This window comes from Corylus avellana, chromosome ca7 (assembly GCF_901000735.1).
Source record: "Corylus avellana chromosome ca7, CavTom2PMs-1.0".
Classification (NCBI taxonomy): Eukaryota; Viridiplantae; Streptophyta; class Magnoliopsida; order Fagales; family Betulaceae; genus Corylus; species Corylus avellana.
Genome location: NC_081547.1, coordinates 16594221 through 16608397, shown reverse-complemented (window position 1 = coordinate 16608397; position 14177 = coordinate 16594221). Strand labels below are relative to the sequence as shown.

Below are 14177 nucleotides of genomic sequence, written 5' to 3'. Positions count from 1 at the left end.
GAACTAATATGATGAGATTGATTGATTTAACAGCCTCAGGCTCTTCTCTATTTTTAGGCTTATATGCTAGGAGAGGTGGACGGCTAGGGTTGGAAAACCATAGTTGTTGGGGATTATGCCCTAAATCCAAGTAGATTTTATATCCATGTTTTGTCATTCAATGTTTGTTATGAATAAATTATGTTATTCACTAATTAAATTATTTGAGCTTATGGCATATAGCATCGTTATATGCTTATTATGGTTATATTTAGTATGCATGTAATAGGTCCTTAAATTACATTGAATACGTATTGTGGGCGTGAGTAACCAGGTTATCACACAATCCTTCTAGTCTTGAACTTTGAGATAAGTTCGTAATCAGTAATGAAACTGGGCAGTCCATTTGTGAAAGACTGTTATGTATCGAACCTTAAGGATCTACCATGATCAAGTAAAGTTAGACTTCAGGTTACTGTGTAGGCTTCGGTAGAATTCCATTTCTGTCATTGTGGGTTGCAATGAGAAAAAATATTGAACTTGCTGGATTTAGACAGTTTCTTATCCAACTACTTTTTTGGGCCTTTAGAAAAACACGACTGTCATGGCAGCAGAAGAGACCTATAGAAAGAAGAAAAATGAAGACATTCGATGTGGTTGTCATGGAGAGGCAGTGTACATTGAATCATTTATTTTGAACCAGGGGATCAACCATGAGTAACGTCACATATTGTGTATTGAAATAAATCCAAGGAACAATTGGAGGTGAACCGCTCCTTATTTTCTTAATTACCTGGCAAGAGTTGAGAACTAATCCAAACACTACCCATGTGAGATCCGAAAGTTAAATTCATTTGGTTTTAATATTATGAATCCCAAACTAACAAAAATTAGCATAAGTCATGCATTACTGTACAAGAAATCAGAGAAGGACAAAAAGAAAATTTGAAAAAAAAAAAAAGGCAGAGAGCCCTATTATGATTCATTGAACTGCTAATCTTTGGAGATGATCCAAGAAGACCTCAAAGCCAACATCGTCGGTGAATATAACATCACCTCCCGAAAGAGCAGCATCAGAGTTATATGTGGATGAAGGATTCAATTTTGCTAAAAGGAAACGAGCCTGCAAAAACACCTTATGTACATTAGTGCCCACTAGCTTCTTGGACATGCAAAGAAATTATTTGAAAATAAAGAATCAACCCTCACAGGGAAGCATCAGGTACCAAACTAAAAGACTAGTAGTGCATCTAGTGAAATACAAACTTTATAGTAGCAGGCTATGACACATGAAGAAGATACCACCTTGTTTCTAGAAATATATAGGCTCATCAGTAGTTTCCCTCCATTTTCCACATTATGATCTTCACTTACCAAATTACTAGGGAAAAAAAAGAGCAAAAACAGGAACTCGCTACATTTTTTTTTTTTTTCTGAGCAATATAAAGGAAAGGGAGGGGGGAAGGGACTCGTTACATCTTAAAGATGAATGAGTAGGTTCTTCCCTCAGGGCTAAGGTGCAATCCTGAATTTTGTACAACTTTTTATGAGGGTCAATCTAGCAAGGAAGAACATCTACAATGGGGAGGAAGGAAACATATATATATATATATAAACCTGACTTTTCCCAAGAATTACAGTTTGAATCGTAGTTTAAGACCTTCAAGCAATCAAGCAATGGATGAAGAGTAACCTGAGAGCCATGCTGATCACAAATGACTAGGCGAGGTGCTGGAAACCTTTCTTTCATTATGGCATGTGCCTCATCATGAGGAGTTCGCAGCAATTGGGCAAATGCCTGCAAGCACAGGGTTTTGAGTCTATGATTTTATCAAATTGCAAAATATCCAAAAAGATAAATGTGATCTGCGATGAGCAATAACTTCAATAAAACATAATTCGGAAACTTGATGTAGAATGTCATAATAGGGATCTCATCAACATTTGACTGGGATGATAGCTATATTTCGTGACAATAATGTGGGTAAAGCCAACTCAAACTATAATTATCATTCACCATAAAGATCAACTTACGTAAGGGTGTTCATGCTGCTGACAAAATCAACCTTGGTCAATTTTCGACAATCGAACAACATGGATGGTTTCTGTTTTAGTGAAACTAATGTCATTGGCTTCGCCCTCAGTTTTAGAAGCTACTTTCCAACAATTACCGAGCCAACCAATGACCATTTAAATATATTTATATTTAATTTTACATAATTAGAGAAGAATGACCATGATCCCCAATTCCTTCCATTTTCTTAAGTCCTTGGTCCCTCTAAGTAGCAACATACACTATTTTCTCAATTGTGCTGTGAACCAGATTATTTATGGAACAAGATTTTTTAATTTCTTCAATACTTTTCGTGGAGGTTTGGAATGAAGAGGACTCTTAAGGCATTCAGACTATAGCCAACCTATGGAGCTGAAACTACTGGAGGGGTGATCTTAAGGTCGCCTTATACGTCAACAACCCATTACATGAAAGAAATTTTAGCTTCAACAGAAAAGCAATCCTGAAGCTGAAAGCGAGAATGAATGATTGGAAATAGATCGATAATGGCCAGGTTGAAGGTTGAGTTTTACAGGAGAGCAACAACTTGTTGACTTGCATTGCACAGACAGCAATGGGTTCAAGCAACTTGATAATGCAACATCATTTGACACAGATCAATGGACAATTTCCCAAAACAAACATCCTCAGTTTGAAAGCCACTACCACATGCATGTGGATAAGTACCTTACAAACGACGCACAATTTCCAGTCATTTTTTATTCTCTTTTTTTTTTTTTTTTTTTTTTTTCAGGACCGAGTGCAATGACCCAAGGAAAGCACTAGCGACATCTACGCTATCACTTCAAAATCACTTATAAAGCTCGATCTCACCTAGTAAGGAACTTAGCACTTACGAGAAACTTTATAATCTACCCATTCTATTTGAGCCATTTATCTTCCTGATGTGGAACTAGGGTTTACACCTAGTCACGGTGGGATGATTGGCAGTGGTAGCTTGAGGGATTGTTTGTACTACATGGTTTCTCAGCAGAAGACACAAGGTTGTCTCACACAAGCTTATTACTCTAGGAGCAAATCACTCTGCAACAAGAATTTGGCTTCAATGTCAGTGATTTGGGCACCCTTCTTTTGTGTTATTGCAATGCATGTTTCCTTCCCTTCTGCATAATAACGTTTCTCAGTTTCAGTATGAAACTTGTGAACTTGTTAAACACCAGCGTGCTTCTTGTTCTTCTAGCATCAATAAAAGTGTTCAGCCCTTTGTTCTTGTTCATACTAATGTTTGGGGACTTTCACGGGCGGTTTCTGTATCTAGTTATCGGAGGTTCATTTCTTTTGTTGATGATTTTTCTTAGTCCACCTAGGTATATTTGCTAAGAAATAAAAGTGATGTATTCTCTGCGTTCCAGATGTTTCACAAATGATTAAACCCAGTTTATACCTCTCTAAAAATTATTCGTTCTGACAATGGGGGTGAGTATATATTTGGTGATCTCGGTATGTATTTTGGTGAACATGGCATTACCCATTAAACCACTTTGAGTCGATACTTCTCAGCAGAACGAAGTTGTTGGGTGGAAAAATCGACATGATCTAGAATAAATGTTATTATCCCCCATCCATGAAAGATTTTGTCTCGATGGATGTTACCCCTTTTTAAGTGCAACCATATTTCTCATCCATTCAAACTTTTCTCCAAGGGGAGAGTCCGGGTGAAGAGAAGTTTTCTGAATAGTCCTTTACCTGTCCCTACTCTTGTGTTGGAGTAGGATATACAGTAGCTGCTTACTAATGAGTCTTCCACTGATCCTACTAATGAGTCATATGAGCCACCTATAAAGTTGAGAATTTGCTTCAGATGCTAGAAAAGTAAGACCATTCCTAATGCTACTTGCCAAACATCTGACACTTGGGTAATACCACTTCTATCCCTGATTTAAACTCTTCAATACCTGTTGTAGGTGATATGAAACTTTCAGTTGCACAACGCAAAGGAATTAGGACTTGTACTCAGCCATCCTATAAGTATCTTTGACCATCATATCGTTTGTGTCCAAAATTGTCGTCTATGTCTATTCCTAAAACTCTACAAGAGAAATTAGTGATTCAAAGTGAAGGGAGAATTGCCTAATGGGAAGAAGGCGGATAGATGCAAGTGGGTGTTAACTGTCAAGTATAAGGCCAATGGTTTTGTTCAACAATACAAGGCTAAACTGGTTGCAAAACGTTTAACACAGACTATGAAATTGACTACGAGGAAACATTTGCTCTGGTAGTAAAGATGAACTCAATTCGAGTTCCACTTTTAGTGACAGCTAATTTGGATTTGCATTTACAAAAAATTTGATGTGAAAAATGCGTTCCTTCATGGAGATCTCTAGAAAGAAGTATATTTGGAAGTTCCTCCTGGACTTGAACATTCATCTTCTATTGGTAAAACATACAAACTAAAGAAGACTTTGTATGGTCTAAGACAATATCTGAGAGCACGGTTTGAGTGTTTTACCCAAGCTATGTAGAGACTTGATTACAAAGTCAAGCTTATCAAACATTCCTCTCGAGGAAAGGTAATGGCTCTGTTTGTGTATGTAGATGATATTTTAGTGACAAGAAATGATGATGATGAGAAACAGAACTTAAAAGATTCTCTTGCCAATGAATTTGAAATAAAAGACAAAGGCAATTTGAAGATTTTTGGGCATTGAGGTAGCGAGGTCAAAACATGGTATATTTGTAACAGCCCCGGCCGTGAAGGCTAGGTTTGTTAACCACTTGAACCTTGTTAGTTTGTATGAAAGAAAGAATAGAAGAAGTAATAGGGGAGGCTATCAGTATTCTCTTATAGCCCCTCTCCTCTCAAACGACATATATATATTGCAACTTAGAATACAAAGGCCAAAATACCCATATAACATATTAACCCTAATACACTTTCCTAACACTCCCCCTCAAGCTGGAGCATATATATCATATAAGTCCAGCTTGGAACAAATAAATTCTAACTTCTTTCGACACAAGGGTTTTGTAAACATATCAGCTAGCTGATCTCCAAACTTCACGAATGGTGTAGATATATCTCCGCTGAGTATCTTATCTCGAACAAAATGACAATCGATCTCAATATGCTTGGTTCTTTCATGAAAAATAGAGTTAGACGCAATATGTATAGCAGCTTGATTATCACAAAATAACGGGATAGGAGTACGAGTGGTGAATCCGATCTCCTGGAGGAAATGTTGTAACCACGTCAATTCACTAGTAGTATTAGACATTGCCCGATATTCTGCCTTGACACTATACCGTGCCTCCACCATTTGTTTCTTGCTTTTCCAAGTCACCACCCAAAAATCTACAATATCCTGTAGTGGATCATCTATCTGAGGGAAAACCTGCCCAATCTCCATCAGTAAACCCTTCTACCCAGAGGTGTCCATTTGGTCTAGACAAGATCCTAAGGCCAGGAGCTCTTTTCAAATATTGAATAATATGAGTAACAGCTTCCCAATGTGAAACCCTAGGAGCCTCCAAGAACTGACTAACAACACTCACTGCATATGAGATGTCTGGCCTAGTAATAGTAAGTCAACTTTCCAATTAAACGACGATACCTACTAGTATCTTCAAATAATTCCCCTTCATCTTTTACTAATTTCTGATTAGGACCTATTAGAATGTCAACAGGACGAGTACCCAGAAGACCTGTCTCTTCTAACAAATCAAGTACATATTTTCTTTGGGATAAATTGATACCTATTCGAGATCTAGCAACTTCAATCCCCAAAAAATATCTTTAATTTTCTCAAATCTTTTGTGTGAAACTTCTGTTGTAAAAACAGTTTCAATCGAGCAATGCCTCCTAAATCATTACCTGTAATCACGATGTCATCCACATATACAACAAGAAGAATGTAGCCTGCACTTGTATGCAAGTGAAATACTGAATGATCTGTCTGACATTGCTGAAGACCAAACTCCATAACTGCGGCTGAGAATTTCCCAAACCATGCCCGTGGAGATTGCTTGAGACCATACAAAGCATTTTTTAACTTACATACACAACCCTAATACTCCCCCTGAGCAACAAACCCAGGTGGTTGCTCCATATAAACTTCCTCATGTAAATCCCCATGTAAAAAGGCATTTTTGACATCTAATTGAAATAAAGGCCAATCAAGATTAGTAGCCAAAGAAATAAGAATACGGACGAAAGAGATTTTGGCAACTGGAGAAAACGTCTCATCATAATCAATACCATATGTCTAAGTATAACCCTTAGCAACCAAACGAGCTTTCAACCGTTCAACTTAACGATCAGGATTAAACTTAACCGTGTATACCCATTTGCAACCAACAATCTTCTTAGTAGGCGGTAATGGAAAAAGTTCCCACGTACCATTTTGATGCAGGGCCTTCATTTCCAATTCTATAGCTTGCCTCCAACCAGAGTCAGAGAAGGCATCCTACACTGTCTTTGGGTGGAAACAGTAGAAAGATGGGAAATATAGCAAGAATGAGAAGGAGATAAAGAACTAGTGGATACAAACTGACTAATAGGATGTTTAGTAGTGCAAGAACATGTACCTTTCGGTAGGGCAATGGGCAAGGAATCCACATTGATTTGTATGCTCAAAACTCATGATTTAAAGACCTTAGGACTGATTATAGGTCTTTGGAGTTTTTGTCCAGAACCTAAAATTCGTTTTTGAAAAATATTTTTGAAGAACTGTGTAGTTGGTGATTTGAAAACATGAAATATAATCAAACAAAATCATGTATATAGGGTGGCCGATCCTATGTGGGGTTTCAAAAATTCTTTTCATGCATCAAAAACAACAATTCTGTAAAATCTCATGCTTATTTCATGATTAGAAATTAAGAAGTTGCAATTTTTACAAAACCATCTCAAATAAGCATGCTTTTCAAGTAATCTACCATGAAATTGGCTTTGATGTTTGAAATAATATTTAAGCCAGTAGCTAAAACATAATTCTTTGATGCTATCATGCAAAAGTATGATGTAAAATCAAGAGTTCATGAAGCACACATCATGCTCTTAACATAATGCAATTCAAACTTTTAGAATTCATGCATAGTTTCTACAAATCTGAAATTTTTAACAAACTTTTGCATGAAACCTATGAAAAGAAGAGAAAACTTGCAGTTAGAAGTTGAAGTAGGAAAACTTGTCCCTTTGGTGTTTCCTTGGCTGAAAAGGGTGAGAGAGTAGGAGAGAATAGTATTTTCTTCAACTCTAGGGGTGACCAATTTTGGCTTAGGGAGGTAGGGACTTTTTGTTCTCGTGTTTTCTGAAAAAATTTGAGAGAATGAGAGGCTATAGGGAGTGCAGAACTTAAGAGGGTATTTATAGTCTAGGGTTGTGTCCAATGGTCACAAGGATTAGGGTTTTAAGAGTCCAAAATAAGTTAGGATTGTAGTTAATGAAAATTTGACCATATTGGACAAAAATACCCTCACAGTTGCTGCCATAGGGAAAATAAGATCCAAGTCTTCTCAACTTCAATTTTAAATCAAAACCATGCAAAAATGTTGTCAAAACATAAGAAAAATACTTCTAATGAAAATTTCATGAAAAGTACGCAATTTTATCCAAAATCATGCACTGCATGTCACGTGGCAAAAAATTTTGTTCACAAAATCATGCTAAAGATTTTATCACTCATGCTGACTTCTATTGATCAATATGATTTGGTTAGACTAGTCTAAGGTTTACTTATCAAAAAAAAAAAAAAGAGGTTGAAATATCACAATATTTATCTCCCAATGGAGATATATTCTTGACCTTCTCAAGGAAACAGAAATGCGCAAATGTAAAGCCATTGATAATCCAGTGGAGGAGAATGTTAAATTAGTTGAAAGTAGTGAGAGCCTTCTGGTGGATAAAGGTAGATATCAAACATTGCAAATGTTTTTTGCTTCAGTTTGAGAGTGAGTGTGGTGCGTTCATTTTATGTTATTTCATTATTATAATATTGGGGGCAGTTATGTACTTTTACAATGTGTGACAACTATAAATATAATATGAGCATGATTCATGAGGAGAACCTTCTCCTCTCTTTTCTCACTTCTTTTTTTTTTTTTTCTTTTTCTTTTTTTTTCTCTTTTCTCCGTATCTTGTTTCAACTAGAAGTTCATAAACTAGTGATACTGCTACATGTCTCCCCCAAAATGGAATATGACATTGAAATAAAATCTAAGCTTCGACATATTATCAGAATTACCCTAAAACAATCAGAAATAGAAAAGAAACATAAATTCTACACAGACGTTGAGTATCTACACATCAATCAAAATATTTAGCACATTAACTTTCTAGAGGGATGAAGTTGCCATATTAGGTCAGCCCAGTAAATTAAATTTCCTGAAGCTTCCACTTGACTTCAATGGTTCAACGTTAATCAATTTCTAAGCAAGTTATGATCTTCACTATTGAACTTACCAAAAATATACTGATCCTCCCTATAGGTCAAGACCTGTCTTTCCCCAATTTACCAGACAACATCAGCCTTAGAGCAATGGTGTATATACTGTTTACATCAGTTTAACCTTTATAATTCACATTCACAAAAAATTACCTGATGTTCAGGTTGATTGTGGTATCCCGCTTTTCGCCACTGAGCTATTGTCACACCATGAAAAATAACAATAGTGAAATATGAGTCCAAAAGCAGGATCTTGTCAGCTGCAATGGAGGCCACATCAAGAAGGGCAGGTTCTGGGCCTGAATGAAATGAGTAAGAAATCAATGAAGGCTGAATCATCACAACTGAATTGGCAACATTTTCTCGGTTCAGTATCATTCTGAAGTATGCAGTCTCGTCAGGGCTGTTGTTAAAAACCTGCAACAAACAGAATTTAGTTTAAGAGTTATATGACAAGATCTAAAAGATAAATGTCAGAACTACAACTTAAGGATGCCACAAAAAAAAATATTGACAAACAGACTACCATATACCTGAACAAACTGAGAACGTCGCAAATGAAACATAAACTGGGGGAATATTGAAAGTCGTGGAGACAAGCTGAAAGAAGATGGACTGTCCTTTTGGTAATCTCCAAGCCGAGAACATAGATTTATCAATGCTTTATCCAACCATCTTATAGGATCAAACTCAGCCTGAATACCGATGCCATCATGTCACAAAATGGGTGACAGCAATCGCGACCATTCAAGTCACGAGTCATCAGAAAGAAATAAAATGTGCTGAACAAACTAATTAAATGAAATACAAGTTTACATCTAAAACACCAACAAAATAATTAAATGAAATACAAGTTTACATCTAAAACACTAACTCATGTATAATTTTATCTTTCCAATGAACTGTGCAAAGTTACATCAGAACTTGAGTATGATTTATAAAGTGTTTCTACATGTCCAGCAAACTGACATTGACAGTTTGTGTCATTGTATCAGGCAGCAATAACAGTGCGGTTGATTATTCTTTTCAGTTTCCCTGATATCTACTATTCTTGTCTTGACAGTTAGTACTGCTTCAATTAAGAAACCAAGAAATCCCATCCCTGGCTCAAATCTAACTTCAAATCGAGGAGTTCTCATGATATTTAGAAATAGAGATAGATTTAGGCAACACAACTTCCTACACTCCCTCTTCCTTCAGGAGAGTATATTTAGTAAAAGACAGGATTCTTTTTTCTCTTCTTTTCTTTTTTTTTTTTTTTTTTTTTAATCTCTCGGTTAAACAGTAACAGTTGAAATGGAGGTTTCTTCAACTAGCTCCGTTAACTATAATGACTTGTATAACCAACAAAGTAAACAGTAACAATTGAAATGGAGGTTTCTTCAACTAGCTCCGTAAAGTATAACTCGTATAACCAACAAAGTAAAATAAGCGAAAAATATTTAGAATAAGCAGATCCAATAAAAGTGAAGAATGGTTTCCAACTTCCATGCTAGGATGGATGGTTAGAGAAAATCTAACACCTACTCCAACCTACATAGAAAATGTGGAAACTACCAGATTATATACACTTGTTTACATAAGTCGAGTCAATTACATACCGCAATAAAAAAAGAAAATGGGATTCATATTTACCAAATGCCAAACATGCTTTGGCTTGTGATTTAGTGGGTCATTAAATTCTAAATGATAATTCACAAGAGCCTGGTCCACTTCCCCTTTTAACTTCTCTAGCTGACTTCTACATTTTTGAAGGTTCCCACCGAAATCCACCACGCCATCACCTCATACAATCTGTCTCCTTCTGCAGCATAAAAGCTGGGAGTGAACATCCCAGCAATCCTACCTAGAGCAACCTCCTTTTGAGCTTGAGGTACAAAGGCAACAGTCTAAGTGTGGCCTAATGTACTAGGAGCTCAATTTTACTCGAATCCTGGACCTAAACTTGCAAAATGGACTGTGATGGGGTGGATCATGGGCCGTTTGCTGTGTATTTGAAGGAAAAGGGCATAGTTCCTCAATACACCACTTCTGGGACTCCTGAGCAGAACAGTCTTTCTGAAAGGAGAAATTGGACATATCAGGAGGCTGTTCGCAGCATGTTGAGCCCCTCCTCACTGCCTGAAGAATTCTAGGGAGAAGCCTTGAAAACTGCAGATTATTTTCAGAACCGAGTTCCTTGCAAAGCTGCACCCGAAACTCCTTATAAGTGATGGACAGGAAAGATGCCGAGCCTTCATCATCTACATGTTTGGGGATGTCCTGCAAAGGCAAGACTATATAATCCCGAGTTGAAGAAGCTCGACTATCAGATGGTGAGATGCTATTTCATCGGTTATTCAGAGAGGTCTAAGGGCTTTTACATTCTAATGACAGAGAGATATCAGGACAGGAACCAGTATCAAATAAGCAAAAGAAGGGAAACAGTAAACAAGCAAGACAGCTAAGCAGAAATCGAGATTGATCAGAAGCAAGCAACTGATTGATTGCGCATTAGAGACCGAGGTAGTCTTCCTCAAAAGAAGGAAAAGGAAAGCAAACGAGGGATGCCATTAAGCAAGAGGAAGCATGCCTGAGCTAACACAAGGCAAGAGCAAATGAAGTTGATGTCTAAAAGGCAAATTTAAAGCATTTTCAGACAGGCAACTAGTTACAAAGACCCAGAGGACCAAGGAAAGTTTAGTTTATCACTAATAATAAACATGGCTTCTTTTGCGAGGATGCCGTTAAGCAACCAAAAGAGGCCTTCAACTAGCAAGAAAGCTACCCGCCCAGATTTCTGCTTAGACTGTGTTATGACTATGCTATTAGTAGCTCCCGGTCTGACTGAGTCTGTCGCTCTTGGCAAAAAGAAGGGGGAAGGTTGCCACATTTTCAGGTGGCACAGAAGGGAAAGTTGGCCAGGTTTGTTGCAAAATCTCACCTTTTGGAAGGGAATCGACTAAAGTTTGGGAGGATGCTTGGATCCCAAATATTCCAGAATATAGACCTATTCCAAACACGTATTTCAATCCAAAATTTTTATTTTTTAAATAGAATCATTTCATTTGAAAATGGGTATATCTATAGCACCACCATTGCACCAAGCACTGAAGGGCATCCTTGCAACTGCCATGCCCCACCTACCACCTCCGCGAAAGTCCTTCGGCCACCACCTTTCATCGTCTCCTTACCCGTTGAAACCATGGAAGAACCACCGACAGAGGTTGACTGCAAACCACCCATGGATTAGCATGAGGCAAAATTCTGCTTCATTTGTGACGTAGTAGAAGAAGGTAACTAATCAAAGAAAAAGGTCTTTGATTCTGCAAGGAGAAGCATCTTCATTTTTTACCCCAAAAGATAAAACAAGCCCGCAGACTCAAAGAAACATAAAGCTCCGCAGAGTATTTGAGAGAAAATTCTTTGATTTGATAATAATTCAATTCATTGAGTTTTACATAATAAGCTAGCTTATTTATAGAAGATAAATACTTGTAGAGAAAGTAAACATAATCCTAGTAGTAATAGTGAACCTAATCCTGATAGCAATAGTAAACCTAATCCTGATAAGGAAAGAAAAGTAATTAAAGCAAATCTAACCCTATTAAGGAAAGGAAATAAAGTACTAATAAAATAAAATCCTAATATAAAATTGACAATCAGCGAGAATCATGACAATCTTTCTTTTTGTACTTCCATTGTTTGAGAATAGGTAAAATTCTGATTAAGCGGCGCTACTCCAATATTATTTTTGATATTTTCCTTATTTTTGTTTTTACCGAAAATATAGGTAAATATCATCCTACATCACTTTGCCAATAGGGAGACCGAAGAAAGTCAACACCTTTCTCATCTCAGCTGCAAAGCTACTCCGTCCTCTCTCTTCTTGCCACTCCGGGATTACAATAAGGCCTCTCCAACCACCATTCCCAAATTATGCCACCTCCAAAGACCGCCTGGACCTTTAGAGCATCTCCAAGAAACGAACGCCTTGTTTCCATCCCTTGACAATTTGAAAAATTCAGTCACCTCTGTCCTTCAAACCAACTCCGACACCGAGTTCGACAGCCAAACAACACCCAACTTACCCAACAATATTGTTCTTTATTGGCACTGAAAAATTTTTACACTAGATAGAAACTGATTACAAAAGGCTGGTAATCTGTTACTTATGTCAGTCAGATACGGTCTATATATATCATTATATATTTAGCCATAATTAGTCTTTCTAGTTATGGCATGTTCTTGTATCATAGCTATAGTATATTGTAATTAATAGTAGATTTTAGTTACCTTATTTATTTCCCTAGATTGCTGTAATCGCTGAGATACAACCTGTAAATACCTAGACAATTTCTATATAATACGAGGAACCCTCACATTGAGAGGTATTCAATACAATTGACATGGTATCAAAGCCATCATCTAAATTAGGGTTGTTATAGGTTTTCAGTTACCTGTTGTTTTTTTTTTGTGGCGGTCGATAACTTCGATCATTCTGGTGGGTTCTAAACTGCTATTTGGCAGTTTTTTGTTGAGGGTTGAGGCAGTCTACATTGATTAGTGGCTGTCGGGAGAGCCTTTGGAGGTTGTGGAGAATCCTTGGTGGCTGTCGGCGATCTGGGTTGTCGGAGATTTGGTGCTGTCGGCAGGTTCAGGTGTGGCGGATTCTATTTTGGTGTGGTGTGGAGCGTTTCCGGCGATTTGTGGTGGTTGTCGGCAGACTTGGGCTTTCGGCGATCTCCTTGGTGGCTGTCGGTGATCTAGGCTGTCGGTCGTTTTTGGGCTGTCGGCGATTCTGGTGTATTTGGGGCTGATGGCGGCGTGGTCGTGAAGGATTTGGGGCTGTCTACGATTCTGGAGGAGTAGGGACTGACGGCGGCGTGGTCGTTTTGGGCTGTCGGCGATTCTGGAGGATTTGGGCTGACGGCAGCGTGGTCGCATGATCGTTTTGGTTGCTGTTTCTGTTTGGTGAAGACGTGAGGTGTTATTTGGGTGCTGTTTGGTTGCTGTTTGGGTGCTGTTTGGTGGGCTTGGGCTTGATTGGTAGCTGTGGGCTCATATTTTTAGTTGCTGGTAACTTTGGGTTTGCTGGGCTTGGGCTTAGTTGCTGTTTGGGGTTGCTGATTGGTGTTTGACTTGTGTGGACTTGGGCTTGCTGTCCAACAGATCTGGTGGGCCTATTACTCCTTTATCAGGTGTTTTAATTTCTAATTTTCTTATTTCATCATGTCTTCTAGCGAGGCTTTTGGGGTTCGTTTTACTGGAAAAAATTATTCTGCTTGGGAATTTCAGTTTCAATTATTTGTTATGGGAAAAGAGTTGTGGGGCCATATTGACGGTAGTGATCCAGCTCCTACGGAAACTAAGGAGTTGGCTAAGTGGAAGGTCAAGGATGCACGTGTGATGTCTTGGATCTTAGGGTCTGTTGATCCTCTTATTGTGCTCAATCTGAGGCCCTATAAGACTGCGAAGACTATGTGGAGTATTTGTTGAAAGTTTATCATCAGGACAATACCGCACGCCGTTTTCAGCTGGAATATGAGATTGCTAGTTACACTCAAGGCAATCTCTCCATTCCGGAGTATTTTTCTGGTTTTCAAAATTTGTGGGGAGAATTTTCTGATATGGTTTATGCGAAGGTACCTGCTGCATCTCTCTCTGCTGTTCAGGCAGTTCATGAGCAAAGCAAGAGAGATCAATTCCTGAAGAAATTGCGCCCTGAATTTGAGGTTATTCGCTCAAATTTAATGAATCGG

General features: G+C 37.9%; 1 protein-coding gene across 1 annotated transcript in view; it reads right to left on the bottom strand.

Moving 5' to 3' along the window:
* Nucleotides 1–810: 810 nt before the first annotated feature.
* LOC132186439 (protein transport protein SEC23 C) overlaps nt 811–14177 on the bottom strand; it is a 46611-nt gene continuing 33244 nt past the window's right edge. Inside the window, exons 9-12 of the mRNA XM_059600415.1 lie at nt 8970–9131; nt 8590–8853; nt 1673–1777; nt 811–1102 (exon numbers count right to left, since the gene is read on the bottom strand). Coding sequence (XP_059456398.1) covers nt 962–1102; nt 1673–1777; nt 8590–8853; nt 8970–9131 — 672 coding nt within the window. The 3' untranslated portion in view covers nt 811–961. The remainder of the gene's footprint in view (nt 1103–1672; nt 1778–8589; nt 8854–8969; nt 9132–14177) is intronic.